This window comes from Dryobates pubescens, chromosome 4, assembly GCF_014839835.1.
Source record: "Dryobates pubescens isolate bDryPub1 chromosome 4, bDryPub1.pri, whole genome shotgun sequence".
Taxonomy (NCBI): Eukaryota; Metazoa; Chordata; class Aves; order Piciformes; family Picidae; genus Dryobates; species Dryobates pubescens.
Window position 1 is genome coordinate 24,774,033 of NC_071615.1, and position 19,650 is coordinate 24,793,682.

The 19,650-nt window shown below is 43.2% G+C and overlaps 1 protein-coding gene across 1 annotated transcript in view; it reads left to right on the forward strand.

Moving 5' to 3' along the window:
* Nucleotides 1–19,650, forward strand: part of LOC128897196 (tensin-1-like) — a 121,846-nt gene that overhangs the window by 89,301 nt on the left and 12,895 nt on the right. Inside the window, exon 4 of the mRNA XM_054161274.1 lies at nucleotides 14,943–14,981. Coding sequence (XP_054017249.1) covers nucleotides 14,943–14,981 — 39 coding nt within the window. The remainder of the gene's footprint in view (nucleotides 1–14,942; nucleotides 14,982–19,650) is intronic.

Below are 19,650 nucleotides of genomic sequence, written 5' to 3' on the forward strand. Positions count from 1 at the left end.
CTGAGCACATTGCTGGCTCATGTCCAGCCAGCTGTCAGGCAGCACCCCCAGGTCTTTCTCTGTGGGGCAACTGAACCAACTTTGATTGTGATGTTATACCGGCATTCAAGACTGTCTCAGTTTACTGGTTTGTTTCGCTTGTGCCATCTGTCCTTTTTTTCTTTAAAGCGGTGGGAATAGAGTACCACTCTAGAGGAAAGTGATTGCTGTTCCTCTATTTTAAAACTCTCTAAAAAAGCAGCATTTTTGTTTCCACTCTGAAAAACATCATAGGAATGACTTCTGAAATAATTTTGGTTGGCTGTACAAATTCCAGGTCATTTAGGTAATTACTGTCTTGCATGGCCTCAGTCTCTATGTGTTTAACTTGGAAATGTTGAGATGATTCTAAGACTGCTGCAAAACCAATGACTGTGTGTTCAGAAGGACACATCTAATTAGTATTTCTTGAGGTTTCTGAGGCTACATGTGTAATGCTCCAGGGCTTTGCTCTGGATTTTGCTCTGGGAACTTTAGTCCCCTGTATTTTGTAGCTTTGTCTCTGGACATGTCTCTCCATATATGATGTCAGAATGCTTGTTTGTCCCAGCATGAGGCTTTCACTTAGCTCTCTGGTTTGGAATACTATTTTTCCATCTTTTGCTCTACTAGTTATGTATGTGGTATAGAGCTGGGACACTGAAAGGCGTTATGATTCTTGTGGGTACAAATGAAATGAAGACTTTCAAAACCCACCTGAATGCATTCCCAGGTGGTCTGTCTTAAGTGATCCTGCTTTGGCAGGGAGGTTAGGCTAGATGATCTCTGGAGGTCCTTTCCAACCCCTATCATTCTATGATTCTATGTCATGACTCCAGCCAAACTTCACTCTTAAGTCTGAGAGTTGAACACCAGTTTCTCTCTCATGTCCTGTGGGAAGACAGAAAGTGGGAGGGGGAACCTTTTGACCTTTTGAGCCAATGGCATCCTGGCCTGTATCAGGAATAGTGTGGCCAGCAGGACAAGGGAGGTTATTCTTCCCCTGCACTCAGCACTGGTCAGGCCACACCTTGAGTATGTCCATGTCTGGGCCCCTCAATTTAAGAAGGACATTGAGACACTTGAATGTGTCCAGAGAAGGGCAACAAAGCTAGTGAGAGGTCTTGAGCACAAGCCTTATGAGGAGAGGCTGAAAGAGCTGGGATTGTTTAGCCTGGAGAAGAGGAGGCTCAGGGAAGACCTTATTGCTGTCTACAGCTACCTGAAGGGAGGTTGTAGCGAGGAGGGGGTTGGTCTCTTCACCCAGGCAACCAGCACCAGAACAAGAGGACAGAGTCTCAAGCTGTGCCAGGGGAGGTTCAGGCTGGATGTTAGGAAGAAGTTCTTCACCGAGAGTGTGATTTGCCATTGGAATGTGCTGCCCAGGCAGGTGGTGGAGTTGCTGTCCCTGAAGAGCTTCAAGAAAAGACTGGATGAGGCACTTTCTTTATATAATATAGTTTGATTCTTTGCTATTCTGAAATGTTAAAGAAACTGATGGCTCTCTGGCTTTTTGCAGTTCTACTAAATTCATGTCTTTTTACATGGGTTAAATCAGCACAATTCCTCCTTCACCTTTCAAGAAGCTATCTCAGATGTCTGAGTGTAGATTCAATCACACCTTTGGAATTTTGTGCTGATGGACTAAAATTGTTGTTTAGGCTAGTTTCCTGAGCTGCAGGGTGCCACTTGAAGGCTGGTAGGTCAAGCAGTTTATTCCTTTCAATTACTGTAGGTTGTTTGGTTGTTTTTATTTATTTTAGGTTTTTTTTTGTTTTGTTTTTTAAGAGAAGTAACAGATTTATAAATATTTCAGCAGTTATAAAGCCACCAAAATTGCTTTAATTGTAAAAGGTATAAACTCAGTTGTGACACTTCATCTTATTCTTCTCAAAGGCCATGTTTTTCTAACTCTTTTTTTTTCCCTGAGCATTTGTATCTGAGAAAATGTAATTCTCTGCTTGACCTTGCTCTGCCTTTTGCTTTAAACTGTTTAAGCTGTTGCTGATTGAAGAGGGTTGAAAGAAGGCTCCCCACTGCCATAGCCCCTTGTGATCCCATAATCTTTTTCTTCTTAGTCCTTTTAATGGTCTAGAAAATATGAACACCATTACAGAAAAATACACAGATCAATTGACTGTTCAGAACTGAGTCGTGGACAATGCAGACTTGTTAATCATTTAATAACCAATTTATGGTTATGGGTTAGCTTCATATTTTCCTACTAATTGTCTAAATAATGTCCAAATGAAAAACAAAAAAAAAACCCACATCAAAAGACACCCACCCTCCCAGCCCAAATATTTTACTGTTTGTTCTCTTTACAGATTCTCCTCTCTGCTTCTCTTTTCACTGTTATGCCTCCTGTATCAGGAGTTTAGTTTCAGTCTAAATCTCAAAGCTGTACACTTGGCTTTCTTTGACTTTTTTTTTTTTTTTTTTTAAGAAAGGTTTGAAAGAAGATGAGCCTGCAGTGTGCCCAGGTGGCCAAGGCAGCCAATGGCATCCTGGCCTGTATCAGGAACAGTGTGGCCAACAAGAGCAGGGAGGTCATTCTGCCCCTGTACACAGCACTGGTTAGGCCACACCTTGAGTCCTGTGTCCAGTTCTGGGCCCCTCAGTTTAGGAAAGATGTTGACTCACTGGAATGTGTCCAGAGAAGGGCAACAAAGCTGGGGAGGGGTTTGGAGTACAAGCCCTCCGAGGAGAGGCTGAGGGAGCTGGGCTTGCTTAGCCTGGAGAGGAGGAGATTCAGAGGGAACCTTATTGCTGTCTACAACTGCCTGAAGGGAGGTTGTAGCCAGGAGGGAGTTGGTCTCTTCTCCCAGGCAACCAGCATCAGAACAAGAGGACACAGTCTCAAGCTGCACCGGGGGAAGTTCAGGCTGTATGTTGGGAAGAAATTCTTCATAGGAAGAGTGATTTGCCATTGGAATGGGCTGCCCAGGGAGGTGGTGGAGTCACCGTCACGGGAGGTGTTTAAGATGAGACTGGATGGGGCACTTGGTGCCATGGTTTAGTTGATTAGGTAGTGCTGGATGATAGGTTGGACTCGATGATCTTGAAGGTCTCTTCCAACCTGGTTTATTCTATTCTGTTCCTTTGGTAGCAAGAGTTTAAACAGTTTGAAGTTTGTTTGGGTTTTTCTGGTTCTTTTTTGGTTTTGGTATGAGTTCTCCTTACCTATCTCAGACACTGGACAGAAGGAATCGGGCACTGAAACGACAAGTTGTGTCATGTGGTTTCCAGGACACAACGCTGTGAGCAAACCTCTGTGGTTGGCACTTGTTTGTGGGAATTCATAAATGTGAACACATTCAGTAAAGCTGAAGACTGCAAGGATTTTTTTGGTTTGTCCTAGGCAGTGTTTTTCATGTTATATGAGCACACATGCAGCCCTTTGAGTGCTGCCTGGCATTGGGCTTCACTAAAAATATTTGCAGTAGCAGTCCAAAGGATTGCAGTACGAGTTGTGTAACTAACATTTGCAGCTCAAAGAGTTCTCTGGAGTTTTCTCAATGGTACCCAGAAGCTGTACTTTGTAGATCCTACTGTCTGCAAGGTACTTAGAATCATAGAATCATCCAGGTTGGAAAAGACCTCAGAGATCAAGTCTAACCTGTCACCCAACACCTTATGACTAACTAAGCCATGGCTTCAAGTGCCACTTCCAATTCCTTTTTGAACACTTCCAGGGATGGTGTCTCCACCAGCTCCCTGGGCAGCCCATTCCAATGGCCAACAACTCTTTCTGTGAAGAGCTTTCTCCTCATCTCAAGCCTTAACTTCCCCTGGTGCAGCTTGAGATGGTGTCCTCTTGTTCTGGTTGCCTGGGTGTACTTTACTCTTTGTTAAATACAATATTGCTGTAAGTAATAAAACTTAAGATTCAACCAGAACTATAAGCAGATAAAACTAAGCTGAGTGGGTATGTTGGTCTGCTGAAGGGTAGGAAGGCTCTGCAGAGGGACCTGGCCAGGCTGGATTACTGGGCCAAGACCAATGGGATGAGGTTCAAATAGGCTACATGCCAGGTCCTGCACTTGGATCACAGCAACCCCATGAGTGCTCCAGGCTTGGGGCAGAGTGGCTGGAAACTGCCCAGCAGAGAAAGTTGGTTGACAGCTGGCTGAACATGAGCCAGCAGTGTGCTCAGGTGGCCAAGAAGGCCACCAGCATCCTAGTCTGTATCAGGAATAGTGTGGCCAGCAGGACCAGGGAAAGTGATCGTGCCCTTGTACTGAGCACTGGTAAGGCCACACCTTGAAAGCTGGGTTCATTTTTGGGGCCCAGACTACAAGAAAGATGTTGAGATGCTGGAGTGGGTCCAGAGAAAGGCAGCAAAGCTGTTGAAGTGTCTGGAGAGCAGGTCTGGTGAGGAGCAGCTGAGGGAACTAGAGTTATTTAGTCTAGAGAAGAGGAGGCTGATGGGACACCTTCTCACTCTCTATGACTACCTGAAAGGTGGTAGAGAGGTGGGTTTTGGTCTCTTCTCACAAGTCACAACTGATAGGACAAGACAAGATGGCCTCAAGTTGCACCAGAGAGGTTTTAGGTTAGACCTTAGGAAAAACTTCTGTACCAAAAGGGTTCTCAAAGACTTGGAACAGGATGGCATCTAGGTACGGTGCTCAAGGATATGGTGTAGTAATGACCCTGGCAGAATTAGATAGTGGTTGGACTTGATGATCTTGAATGTTTTTTCCAACATAGTGATTTTGAAGCTGGTGAAGGGTCTGGAGATCAGGTCTTGTGAGGAGCAGCTGAGGAAACTGGAGAAAATGAGACTGAGGGGAGACATTCTCACTCTCTACAAGTACCTGAAAGAAGGTTTGAGTCTGGAAGGTGTCTAGGAACAAGTGATAGGGTGAGGGAAAATGGCCTCAAGTTGCACCAGCTCAGGTTTATGTTGGACATAAGAATAACATTTTTCTCTGAAAGTGTTCTCAAATACTGGAACAGGCTCCCCAGGGAGCCTTTTGAACACCCTAGAGGTGTTTCAAGGAGGCAGATACGTGGTGCTGAGGGTCGTGGTGTTTGCACCAGACTTGGTAGAGTTAGAGAATGATTGTACTCAATGATCTTAAAGGTGTTTTCCAACCCAAGCAATTCTATGATTAAGTCTGTGGAGGACTTAAAATTGCTTTTTATGGGCATGAATCTTGTGTTGTTTAAGAAGCAGAGGTACTGTGCTGAAGTGTTGTGTATCTGGCAGATAATTTACTCAAGGCTTTCCACAAATGAAAAAGTATTTTAAAGTATGTTAGTGTTTTTAGATAAAAACTCTCATGCAGACTTACTGCTTCAGATAGCTGGCTCTGTTGTGCAAGACCCAGCTGGTACATGTACAACTTCAAGATTTATTTGTTGCTGTGCTGATTTTCTTTTAAAAATAAATCTAGCTGTTGACATTGGGAAAAGAGGATGAGATGATATCAGTGAGGGGAGGAAACACAATGGCTACTTTTCTTTATTTTCATGACAGATATGAACTTTTCACTGGAAAATCTTGCAGTGTTTTAGGAGAGTTGGGGGTTTTTTGTTTGTTTGTTTGCTCCTCACATATGTAACTTTTGGTGGCCTCAGAGAGGTATAAAGGCATTAGTTAGGATTTTAAAGTGGGATCAGAGTGCCCAGGAATGATGCTTTTTACATTGCTGCTGCTTGGAATGTTCCCTTAGGTCATCTTACATAGCTTATACCACATTCATCTCCTGGGAGTGGGAGCCAAGGAGCTTAGGAGACTCTGCCGCTCCTTTCTGAGTTACTGTTATAAAAAGTTGTTTACTGCACATGGTGGCCTTAGCTTTTATGCAAGAGGCATCCCCTTTGCATCCATGGGTACAGTTAGAGGCAACAACAACATCTGGAAGGGTACTCTGAATATCCGCAGTGGCTGTAATTTGGTACCAGGGCTCATGTCCCAGTGCTGTATGTAGCATTTTGCACCATTGCTGTCACACTAGCTTGCTTTTGTTGTGAGTTTTGATAGGGAGTGCATAATCTCAGGAACTGGCTGAGTACTGAGGTTTCTCAGCCTGGAGAAAAGAGACCTTACTGTGTCCTTAAAGTACTTTAAGGGAGCCTATAAGAAAGTGTGGGACAGACCTTAGAAGGGCCTGTTGTGACAGGACAAGGGGTGGTGGTTTGAAATGAAAAGAGAGAGATTTGCCCTAGAAATAACAGAAACTTTGCAGTGAGAGTGCTAGAACACTGGCCTGGGTTGCCCAAATAAGTAGTGGAAGCTCCTGGGAACCACTCCAGGTCAGGTTGTTTGGGGTTCTGAGCAACCTGCTCTAGTTGAAGATGTCCCTGTGCGCTGCAGGGGGGTTGGACTAGATGACCCCTAAAGGTTCCTTGTATCCCAGACCAGTCTGTGATTCTAATTCTATAAATTCCCTTTTTGGAATCATTGGGAGCCACCCCAGCCTTAGATTGCAAGGAGTTGCCTTACTGACTTGATGGAAGAATGGAAACTGAGCTATAGACAACATCATGAGTAACCACAATCTTGTGGAAACATAGAATGAGAGTGAGTACTGTTCTTGAAGGTTCTGAGCTCCATCCTAGAGGTCTTGACCATTTTGTACCAGCAAAATGAAATGTCTTCAGCATTGTTAAAATTTGCTTTTACTACTCATGTGTGATAGTACAGCATTTCTTAGTATTCTGCTAGTAATTGTTTCTAAAAGGCTGCTTCCTGTGTCTTGTTCTGTCTTGCTGAAGCAAGCATTTAAAATACTTCCCACAGTTAGAGCATCATAAAGCAAATTCAGCCTTGGTGAAAACCGTCTGCTTAGGAGAAAGCAGATGATGTGTGTTTAAGTCTATACCCTTTTGTTGCCTTACCTCTTTTCTGAAGAGGTGGAAAATTAAAGATTTATTTGGAATGTACACATTTAAGACTTTGTTTTAATATATTTTGAGAGGAGAGAAATCTGTTAAAATTGTTAGAAGGGATATGAAAGCCAGGGTTGTGATATAAGAAATTTAGAGATGCTGTAAGAAAATTTTGGCCTTTCCAGTGCCTTCATGTTGACCTCCAATAAAGTGCTCCCAGTCTCAAGAATGGGTCCCTACAGAGGGACACTTTCTTTACAATATGAGAATGCATTTTGTTGAGAAGGGGGAAGGTTCCTCCTTGGTTCTCAACCCTTTGGACTACATTGGCCTCCTTTGGCTTGCCTGATTCAAAGAGGTATCTGTCATTCTTGGGGTTGAATGCATTCCTACATTAAGCTGGGCTCAGAGAAATGCAGAGGGTCATCCTGCAAATGGGTGTTTGTCAGCCCTAGGGAAATCAAAAAGCAAAGAAAAAAACCCCAAACTCATTACTTCAACAAATTAGATGTGTGACTTCTGCCCTGCTTCCTGTGATGTCAAGTAGAAAAGACTGGCTTTGCTGTCTTCTGGAGCTCCCTTCCTCTACCATATTTTCCTCTTCTCTGTAATAGGTATTACAAAAAGAATCACCCCTCACTCCCCCTGAAGTTTATTCTTTTAAATATTGCTTTCATATTTTCTTTAATGCTTTCATCTGATGATCATCTAACTGTCCCAGAAATTAGAGGCATACTGGAAGCTGTGGGCTGAGCAGTGACCTCTTCAGCTTTTTGAAGCTTCTGTCTATACCTCCTAAAATTTCTGCTACCATTTGATGTGTGGTGGCATTTATGACCACTGGAACCATAATACCTGTATCTCTTACCACTGTTGCTCAGACTTTGGAAGCAGACTGAAACCTTGAGGAATCACCCTAACATCTGTCTGAGAGATCCAACATTCTGAGGTCCAACAGGTTCAGTGCACAGTTTGTTGCCACTCAAGAAGATCCAATCCATGTTGTTAGTTCACTCTTTGGGAGATAGTGTGCCTGGAACTGTATCCCTGTTGCTTCTAGGGCCCTCCCAGTCTGGTAATGTTGCAGAATTTGTTTGACTTTGCAAATGAAGCATGTTTTCTCATGGGGATTATACCAAAATAAATAGGCTTGGAATTCTGAAAGGCTAACATAGTTCCCTGAGGAATGTGTAACTAATTAGGCTGGGAGAGGTCTGAAACAAAGAAAGCAAAAGTCAAGTCCCAAAGATGTATGCCATTGCCAAAATTAGGATTATTTTTTAAACTGTTCTTTAAAGAAGCAGCAAAACAAAATATTTTGAGCAAAGATGCTATGTTTTTGCTCTCATTTGGCATAATTTCTATCTACTTCACAAGGACACTGAGACACTTGAACATGTCCAGAGAAGGGCAGTGAGGCTGGGTTAAGGCCTCAAGCACAAGCCCTACGAGGAGAGGCTGAGGGAGCTGGGATTGTTTAGCCTGGAGAAGAGGAGGCTCAGGGGAGACCTTACTGCTGTCTACAGCTACCTGAAGGGAGGTTGTAGCCCGGTGGGGGTTGGTCTCTTCTCCCAGGCAACCAGCACCAGAACAAGAGGACACAGTCTCAAGCTGTGCCAGGGGAAGTTTAGGCTTGAGGTGAGGAGAAAGTTCTTTACAGAGGGAGTTGTTAGCCATTGGAATGTGCTGCTCAGGGAGGTGGTGGAGTCACTGTCCCTGAAGGTGTTCAAAAAAGGACTGGATGTGGCACTTGGTGCCATAGTTTAGTAGTCATGAGGTCTGTGGTGACTGGTTGGACTTGATGATTTTTGAGGTATTTTCCAACCTTATTCTGTGATTCTATGACTCAGGAGGGACACTAGCTATCACTCCTTTTACAGCTGAGCTGGGCAACTAAACCACAGTGCAGAGAGCTCATGCAAAGTTGAGTAAAAGTCTCTCATTGAGAGTTTCTCAAGCTTCAACTCATCCTCTTTACACCAGTAGTATTATTTCAGCAAATAAAAATACTGCACCTGAGAGGTTAATAAACTGATGGCGTAATGGCTTAGTGCAAGGCCTAACCTGCCTGCTCCCCCAACACAAAAGTGAGGGGAAGAGTAACATACACAACTCAGGGCTGAGATAAGGAGATAAAAGTTTAAATATAACATATCATAAGCACAATGCATAATTACCTTAGCTAATAATCTAATTAATCTAATAATACAATGCATGATTACCTTAGCTTGGCCTATTTGCAGAAGTAGTGCAGTGACATATGGGGGGAAAAAACCCAAAAAGCATACAACAGAAAGCCAAACCCAGCAGCTGCCTGATTCCCACTCTTTCTGCCACCATGCCTGCAGAAAAGAGCCAGCACCCAAGAAGCCGGAACCCAGAAGCAGCAACTGGAACAGGAAGCCTCCCATGCTGCCGTCTGAACTTCAAGCCCCATCATACTTTGTTTCAGTTGGCACTTTCATTTTTCAAGCTGGCGTGAGTGCAGCATGGTGTGAGTAATAGCATGAGGTTCAATTCAGTCCATGACAGATGGTAAAATACAACTGTTGAGTTTGAATTCAGAGAGCTCCTGGCTGTGTTCATTCTATCTTTCCCTTCAGCAGCTTTATCAGAAAACTACATGAGAGAAAAACTGTAATGGTGTTAGGAAGGTTTTCTGATGGTGCTTGGCTTCTGCTTGCTGTATGATAGCACTATGTATGAATAAAGTTTTGCATTCCATTGATAACCAGGAGCCAAGCCCATTAACAGATTTTCAGCTGTAGTTGTCTTTGCAATTTAAAATGCAAGGTTTTTTTTGTTTGCTTCTTCAAAACTTCAAAGTTGCTCCATAGTAATCAAGTAAGAGAGGTTTTTTTCACACAGGGCAAAACAATTTCTTACTCTGAAGTGAGAGTGAAGTGTGTATAGCTGCAGCCAATCTCAGTGCTGATTGTGATCCTTTTTTTATGTTTGTTTGTTTATTAAAGTGTTGTGGTGACTGCAGAGTGCTTGTTCAGTTTCTGCTGTGTTTGGTAAATGTTCCTTTAAGGCTGCTGTTTTCAGCGTCTCCAAAAACAAAAGAAAGTGATTCATTAGAGCCCAACGGCTCAATTGCTTTTGCAGAAGCTGTGCAATAAAGGTTTGAGATTTGGACTTTGCAATGCACCTTTCGTAATAACTGGCTCATTCTGTGGAGAGGGTTCTTCCTCTGAAAGATAGTCTACTTCTTGCATGAAGGAAATGAAAAGCATGAAGATAAAAATTAAAGGTTCACCTGGGGGTGAAAAAAAAAAGGCGTTGAAATGTAAATAGAGGATAGCCTAGCAAAGGACTTGCAGTGCAACTGTCGGGAGCACTCTTGTGTCTCTGCTACAGCAAGTGGGGACAGATTTCATTTCCTTACTGCCAGGTAGCCTGCCATTTGTTGACATTTTTTCTTGTTTGAGTTAACATTGATCTCCTATTTCTTGGTTACTCATTAACTGGTATAGCTGATGCTAGAGTTGTATGAAGGAAAATTACCTGCAGGTCCATTGGAGTTAGAATTCTTCATCAAAGTAATTATTTTAAATCTTCTTTTTTTCCCCATCAATGCAGGACTTTGTCAATGTAAGGCTGGATTCAGGAAGTACTGCCTCTTTTGTGGTTCCATGTTAGCTGTGTATGCAGGTAGTTTGTCTTTCAGGTGTTGGCATAGTTGTGAGCTGACTGCTGCATGCGTGTATGTGCCGGGGTAACCGCTGCTGACAGTCAAGCGAGATATTTCCACCTCCCGGCACTGCTTGTTAATGCCTGAGTGTGCAGAAGTGCGAGAGCTAAAAGCACCTTGCTTGTGTGGAATTACAAAATACTACACTCATGCCTATCTAGTGTATTTCTTGAAAGCTGACACACCAGATGATGGCAGAGATCTTCTTTAAGTTCAGCTGTAGATTCAGCTGGGACATCCAGCAGTGTTTTGTGCAGTTGGTACACAGTGTGTGTAGCTTTTTCAATCAATTAGTGAGACATTTACACTCCATTTTCTACCTCTGTATTGGTACTGGATTGAGGTTCTGCAATCTTGCTTTCCAGCTGTATACTTTTTCTCTGAATGCTGTTTTTTCAGTACGTGATTTTTCAGACCTTTGCAAACCAGGAAGAAAATTGGAGCCATTCACATAACCTCCTGGTAGGTTGTCTAGACCTCGTGATAGTCTGTGTTATCTGTGAACACGTCAGCTCTTTTGCTTTTAATCTGTGTCTGTATTAACAGTGGAAGAATTTGCTGCAACTGATCATGAGATCTGGAACTGGGATACACAGAAATCTTGGCTATTTTGCTCTATCTGTGAAGAAATGTGCTGTTTGTGTGTGTGGAGTCCGAGGGGAAGAAAAGTCAGGACACTCTGGGTGCTTCGGTATCTTGTGTTGCGTTTTGTAGCTTCAAAACAGTAGCAGTGCATCTAAGGCATTGGGCTGTGTGATGGATTTTGAGTGCTCAGCAGTTCAGTGACAGTTCAACATGGTGGTAAGTGTCAGCATCCAGGGGCATGGGGATTGCTGGGTACACCAGAAAGGCTCTTTGGTGGCTCTTTGGCAGGACCATCTGACATGGGTGCTTGCCTTTGTAAAAGGAGAGTGCAAAAGACACACAACCAGGACAACGCTGAGTCTGTCTGTAATGTCAGGTTGCTGTCTGTAACTGCTGTGGGCATAGTAAAGCTCACAGAAGTAAAAATCAAGAGTTACCTGTAATATTAGCTCTCATCTTCTTACAGTGTAAGTCTGTGTGAGTTGCCTGAATAAGATGTCACAGTTCTACCAAAAAAGACCTGTCATTATCTGTGGAAGTTCTTTTCCAGTGGATGTCCCCAGTGTGTCAGAATAAAGGGAATTTTTCTTTATGGTAGGGCATGAGTCAGCTGTAATTGTTCAGGAGGTTACAGCAGAGTAGAGTTTTGCTTAGCCAGGGGGAAAGGAGATGGTGGATTCTTCAAGGGTTATTAACAGGGGAGGGAAAGGGAAGAGCAGAGATGATATTTGTGTGTTCCAATGATGAAAATGTTATTTCACAGTGGTTCCCATTATTAATTATGTAAGTATGTAATATCAGTTCATCTCTGCTTTTCTGCTTTGCTACTGAGCCAGCCTGCAAACTCTTTTGGGATTTCTATTAATTCCTTCCTTTCTTTCTAGTACAGAAAGTAAGAGAAAAATAATCATTGCCATTTCAGGTTTTCTGTGTTGTAAACTTGGGTCTTACTAGAACCTGATTTTTGGTGCTTTTAATGAGTGTTAGGTAACTGTATGGTCAGGACAACTAAGGACAGTCTTTTTTCCATAGATGCAGTGTTTGCTGCTTGTGGTGCTGGTGCAAGTTTGCTGCTTGTGGTGCGTGTGGTTTCAGTTCCTTATGCTATGGACCATTCTACCTGATGGTTTACCACCTTGGATTGGAAAGAGAATTGGTGGTTGTGGTGTTTGAGGTTTTGCATGGTGTGTCAGGCAAGAGGTCACAGAGGCAGATGTTGTCTTTGCTTTCAGCAATGGCAATGCTACCATGACAGCTTAGTTAATATATTCCATGTGTTTAATGTGGGTGGTTGGTTAGATTGGTGAGTCATGAGTGGCAGTCTTGAAATGAGCTGCAGAAATGAGGCTTACTGTGACTTTGGAGTTGCAAGCCCACTAAGGGTGCAGCAAAGGTGTAGCAGACAAACCTCAAGGATTCATACCTATCCTGTTTTCTTTAGGGATATTGTAGAGATCATGAGGAAGCTAGGAGCTTGAAAAATCAATGTGCTACTTGCCCCACTCTTTTGTCTTTTTAGAAGTACTTTGTGATTTCAGAAACATTGAGAATCAGATCTTTTTCACAATTATGGAGATGCATGCCATCCCTTCTATGCTAGTGGTTAAAAGATGTTCCTATGACTGGAGTGGGTCACCCTGTTGTCAGTTCTGGCTCTTTTTGTCTATGCTGGCTGCAGGACTGATCTTTCCTTTTGTCCTTGCATGAACTGCATCTTTCTACAATTCTGAAGATCAGACATGATACATCAGGCTCTTCTCCATTGCACCTTCCAATAGGACAAGGCGTAATGGATATAAACTACAGTACAGGAGGTTCTACCTCAACATGAGGAGGAACTACTTCTCTGTGAGGGTCACAGAGTCCTGGAACAGGCTTCCCAGAGAGGTTGTGGAGTCTCCTCTGGAGACTTTCAAGCCTCACCTGGATGGGTTCCTGTGTGACCTGTGCTACATTCTATGGTCTTGCTTTGGCAGGGGGGTTGGACTTCATCTCCAGAGCTCCTTTCCAACCCCTAACATACTATGATCCTATGACCCTGCTCAGTAACCCACTCTCTGTACAGTGACTTGAGAGCTGGTAGGACAGCTTGCCACAACAGTTCTGAATGAAATTTCCACCTTTCTAATCCAGGCACTACCACAGCTTCTGGCTTGGCTTAGCTGGCCCAGGGCCCAGTCTGTCCTGGGGTGCCATAGCAGTGAAAGTGACCATGTTAAATGAAACATTTTTCACTGGTGTTAACCTCAAATTGCTTGTTAAAGGGAGCATGCAGGGGGAGTATTACTGAAGATCATCTGAGTGACCTGAGTTGATGACCTGTAGTCTTTTGGCTGTGTGAGGTCTGAGGGTGCTTGCTGTATGGGACAGTAGAAAGATGCTAACAGTTGCTTTTTAATAGATCATCACATCATCTGGCTTAGTCATGCTTTTCCTGGCTTTCTTTGTGTTTTGGGTTTTAAATATCCAAACATAATTGTTGAGGGTTTTTTTTTTGTTATTTTTGATGTGATATGTACAGAATATGTTTTCTGTAGGAAGAAGCCAAGTCTCTGAAATTGTATGAGTCCACAAAAGACCTCTTCTGCTGGCCTGACTCGGGCCACATTCCATAAAAAACATCCAGAACAAGGATAAGGAATTGGGAACTGCTGAAGTTATAGATTACTTGAAAAGGAGAGGAGTACTTTATTAACTAGAAATGAGGTGATCTTAGAGGAATGCTGCAAAAGATGAAGTGGCAGAGGAGGCCCTCCGTGTTGGACTCGATGATCTTTGAGGTCTCTTCCAACCTTAGTGATACTGTGATGCATCAAGAGAAGCATAGTCAGCAAGTCAAGGGAAGTGATTCTTCCCCTTTACTCCACTCTGGTGAGACCCCACCTGGAGTACTGTGTCCAGTTCTGGAGCCTCTATTACAGGAAGGATCTGGAGGTGCTGGAACGTGTCCAGAGAAGGGCCATGAGGATGAGCAGAGGGCTGGAGCTGCTCTGCTATGAGGACAGACTGAGGGGCTATTCAGTTTGGAGAAGAGAAGGCTCCAAGGAATAGAATAGAATCAACCTGGTTGGAAAAGACCTTTGAGATCGAGTCCAACCTATCATCCAACACCATCTAATCAACTAAACCATGGCACCAAGCACTCTGTCCAGTCTCTTCCCAAACATCTTGAGTCATGGAGACCTTCTTGTGGCCTTCCAGTATCTGAAGGGGGCTACAGAAAATCTGGGGAGGGATTTTTTAGTGTGTCAGGGAGCGACAGGACTAGGGGGGTTGGAAAAAAAAAATAGAAATGGGTAGATTCAGATTGGATGTTAGGAAGCAGTTCTTCCCTATGAAGGTGAGGAGACACTGGAACAGGTTGCCCAGGGAGGTGGTGGAAGCCTCATCCATGGAGGTGTTTAAGACCAGGCTGGATGTGGCTCTGAGCAACCTGATGTAGTGTGAGGTGTCCCTGCCCATGGCAGGGAGGATGGAACTAGATGATCCTTGAGGTCCCTTCCAACCCTGGCAATTCTGTGATTCTGTGTGTTACCCTGCATATGTGACAGAGGGGCAGCATTGCTCTTCAGCCTGTGCCACTGATGACTGTAGCCTCAGTGAGCAGGGCACTGAGTTAGCACTGAGCTAATGCTAACATCACAGAGGAAATAAGGCAGCTGTGGACACTTACGATTCATACCTGGTTTGCTTGGTGCCCTTCTGATTCTGTCTGGATTTGAGGGAACTCAATCAATGGGATTGGGCTATCTCCACTGGAAGGTGTTTGATTTTTTTCTTATTTTGCTATTATTTTTTATTCCAGGTGGTGACACCCTGCTTTTTGCCAAACAACTACGAGCTGGTAAGTGGGTTTTTTTGCCATCTGTCAGGTTTTAATAAGTTCTAGGTTAGGTTGTTGCTGCAGCCTCCTGTAATCTCTTGTTACTTCAGTATTGTGCCATCACCTTTCCCCTCTGAGGGCTTGGCAGATCAGGAGTCTGTTCCTGAAGCTTGTTAACTGTGTCCTGCTGGTTGTTTTATTGAGTGTTTTGCAAGGCTAAGGATTAACTAGGTGAAAGGTTTTCTGCTCTTAAGGATTCTACTTAAACTGGGCTGGATGACCTACTTGCAATGCAGCAACCATCTGTAGCTGTCCATACTGCATTATCTGCTTTTGTCTCTGTGCTTGAAATAAAAACCAGAGACACATTAATTGTTTCAACATAGCAATTCCTCATGTCAATTTGGAAGCACAAGTGGCAGATACCGCGGCTGGGCCTGTTAGTTTTTGTTTATGGTAGGAGAGAGGAAGTTAACAGAAAGGCTGGAAATCTAAACCAGTGATTCGTGGTGTTCTGAGGAATGTGAATATCAACTCCTGGGAGGTCTTTCCTAATTCTGACCCAGTAATTTTTTTAAATTAAGCCCACATCAGAGTCTGGGGATCCTGTGTGGCATTACTGCTAACATTATACACAGAAAACAACCCCCTTTGACGTCTGCAGCTCGCTGGCAACCCTGGTTGCTATTTCTTTTGTGTTGTGCACATAACCTCAACATTGATTGTGACATGGAAAGTTTGTGATTCAGCAACAGCTATAAGCATACAATAACCTGTGAGATATGTTCTCAATCATTACCATTAATAATTCTGGTTAAACATGGTTTGTATGAACTGTGAACGTGGGGTGATGCTGCCGATCTGGGCCCAAGTGACTGCAACCTCTGCTGATTGGTGAACAGGCTGGATGGCAGAAGTGGCCAAACCTATTTCAGTTTATTAGCATGTATGTAGCCAAAGGTGTGTTCAGTCCATGGACAGAACCTTTACTGGTTCTAGGCAGAAGACAGAGTGAAATTCTATTCAAATCTCTTGGAGTGAAAAATTTCCACTACATAGCATGCTGTTGCTGAGAGTGAGATTGACCAATGTGGTTTGCTTTAGATGTTAAATCATAGAAAGGTTTGGGTTGGAAGGGACCTTAAAGATCATCTAGTTCCAATCCCCTGCCATGGGCAGGAACACCTCTTACTAGACCAGGTTGCCCAACGTCCCATCCAACTTGGATTTCAAAACTTCTCAGGCTTGGAGCCTTCATGACTTCTCTGGGCAACCTGTTCCAGTGCCTCACTACCCTCATGGAGAAGAATGTCTTCCTCATGTCTAATCTAAATCCATCTTCTTCCAGTTTGAAGCCATTACCCCTTGTGCTGTCACTCCATACCTTTGGAAGAAGTCCCTCCCCATCTCTCGTGTAGCCTTCTTCAAATCCTGTAAGGCTGCTCTGTGGTCTCCCATGAGCCTTCTCTTCTCCAAGCTGAACTCAGACTATCTGAACTCTTCTCAGCCTGTCACCAGAGGGGAGGTGCTGCAGCCCTCTGATCATCTGTGTCCTCCTCTAGACCTGCTCTAACAATGCCATGTCCTTCTTGGTCAGTACTTCAGGTGAGGTCTCAGAAGAGTGGAGCAGAGGGGCAGAATCCCCTCCCACAACCTGCTGCCCACACAGCTGGCTCTAGGCTGTGAGAGCACTTTGTTGGCTCACGTTGAGCTTCTCATCACTCAGCGCCCCAAGTCCTTCTCCTCAGGCCTCTATCAGTTCTACACCCATCCTGAATTTGTGGTGACATGTTTAGATTAGGAGGCTGCTCTATGCACAAATAAATTTTATATGTTATTGAAGAGCTCTGTTGTTCTGAAGTAGGAAAATCTATGACAATACTAGCTGTAAGCTGTTTCTTTTTACAACTATTTTGAGTGTAAAATACTGAGAAGGTCAAGGATAAGTATTTGAGATCTTTGAATACCAGGGAGGGCAGTACTCTATTCAAACTAACCAAAACCTTTTTGCATCTCAGTTTGCTGCTGAATCCTGGATTTATCCTCATTTGTTCCAGCCAAGGAATTCCAAACTCTTAATTCTCAATCAATAAACAATGCACACCCCTGCTCTAAATCAGTGCTCCAGACATTTCAGATATTTAGCCAATGTAATGGCTGCCTGTTTTGCTCTCCTTAATGTGCCTTATAGCGAGAGCTGCAGTTAAACTCCCAGAGGCATATTTGTTGGAAGGCTGTTGAAGCCTGATAAAACTCACAGATGCTCTTTTTCTTCGGAATGTGAGGTTTATGGATTATTTTCAGCCTGGATGTCTGTTTCCAGAGAGGTCCTTTCTTCCCACTTCTTATGAGCCACGCATCTTGAAGCCTCCATATATCAACCCAATGCAGCTGTTAGGAGTTTCAGGTGATAAAATATAAACCAGCTGCTGTGAAGTGTTCTAAAACTACTTGTTTTATGTTGTCAAGCACATTCCTCTTTACTGGAGAGAGGGGTTGACCTTAGTCCAGCTCTCTTAATTCACATCAAATGTTTAGCAAAGATGACCTATTCTGGTGCGCTTCATTTTAGTTGCTGGAGAGGCAGTGAGTTGTGTGTTGCAGTGGATTTTCATTGCACAAATATGTAGCATGACCTAAAGACTTTTAAACAGGAAAAAGAAGAGTTTAAAAAATGCATGGTCACTGGTTGGTTGGTAGTTGGGTGGTGGGGTTTTTTTTTGGGTGGTTAGGTTTTTTGTGTGTTTTTTTTTTTTTTTTAAGACCCCAAAATACATGAGCTGACTCAGCCTATATGACAATACTCCTAAAATGTGATAACAATCAAAGGTGACATGCCTTTTGGAACTGCCTTTTCTGCAGCTGTTGGATCTTATTTTGAAGGACTGACAATTATTCAGTTGATTTATTTTTTTTAAATCAATATTTTTAATTAAAAGAAATAATTGTTAACAAGTACACTTGTTTTTCTTGCATCTTTTTCTCTAGTGCTGCAAAAAAGTAAGACAGTTTAGGCCACACCTTGAAGTTCCAAATACTTTTGATTTCATTTGTTACTTTAAAAAAAGATAAAGATGAAAGGAAGGCAAATATAAGGATATTATTTTTGAGGTAATTTTTAGTTCCTGGCAAGTATTCTAGGACAGTTTAAGATGTTTCAAGAAGGCAGTAAGTTTGTCTCCACTGATTTCTCTCCACCCCCCTTCCCTCATGATAGTGTATCTTTGAAAAGAATGAAGGAAATGAAAGCTTAATTCCTCAGAGGCCATTCACATATCCTGCCAAATGTCTTGTGGTAATGAAATGTGGCATGAAGGCCTGAACCCCTGAGCATTACTTGATTGATTGAGTGGTCCTTATCACTGCATGACTTGTCAGTTTTAAGGCATGGTTAAGTAGTGATCTTTACCAGGAAAAATTCTGATTTAACCTTTATAACCTTATTTTTTTTCCCTTCTCTTAAAAAAACCCACCAAAATACTTGTTTTTCCTCCCAAGTGGTTACCAAAGCATTCTGCATACCTGTACTGCAGCCATTTAAGCACTGCATTTCATAACCAGCTGTTACAATTGGAAAGATTATATAGACGCTTATTCACTACTCGTGTTTCATTGCTACATTTCTTCACACGGAGTTTGTTTAGCTGTTGTGCTAAGTCTTGGGTGGATGCTTAATAGTTTTGAAAGAGGCTGGGGAGAGGTGGCAGTGGTTCTGCTTTTTTTAGATTTTGCTTAACTCTCTTTTCCTTAAGTGTGCAAGCTTCTTTTCTGCTTTTGAAGAAGAGAAAAAGTCAGACTTTCACATGCAGGCTCCTCCTAACAAACCAAAAACCTGATTTAGAACAGTGAGTCAACTGTGCTGTGATCTATCTCAGAGGAGGAGGGGGACAGAATACAGTTAACTGTGGGAGAAAAGAGGGGTGGTGGTGGGGTTTTTTGTGTGTGTGTAATGGGTTAGGGCAAACCCCCTCCCCACCACGCGCAGAAATAATGACTCAGACAAACATTGCAGAAGTGGTGGAAGGTTTAAACAGAGAACAGTGAGTGTATACATAAAAGAAACATAGTGAGGTGAAAGAGACCAAAATAGACCCAGAAAGATCACAACCCCACCTGAGGGTGCACTCAAAACCCCCAGGGCTCCTCCTTCCCTGCCCCACTACTAGGCTAGTCTCAGCTGGCCAGATCTGAGACTGCCCATCCCCCTGTGGCCTTGAGCCTAGCAAGGTCCATGGCCGGGAAATCTCTCTCCCAGTTACTGGGTGTCGGAGAGGAAGGGAAGAGGCAGTGCTAGACCCCGCCGTAAAATTTATAGTGGTGCAAGGGATTATGGTAGAAATACCTAATTTCCTGTGTCCACCCACTGGGCTGGACTTCTGGACACAGGAAACACCCCCGTAGCAGAGGGCACTCAGCCCAAACTACAGCAGTGTGTTAGTTTGGTGTCTGGCTTTTTATAAAGGAATGGGAAAATACCTTGGGAAAATTGCTGAAGAAGTGAGTAGTGGAATCACAAAGGCCTCATCCTAACTGCATATCTCATTTTAACTTGCAGTCTGTGGCTGTTGACACATACCTTCATGTGTTAGTGTTTTCTAAAACTAAAAGTGAATTTCTGTCAAAATGTATTTTGATACAAAGAAAAACAACCCCCCCCCTAGTATATGTAGGGAAGGAGAGGAAGAGAATG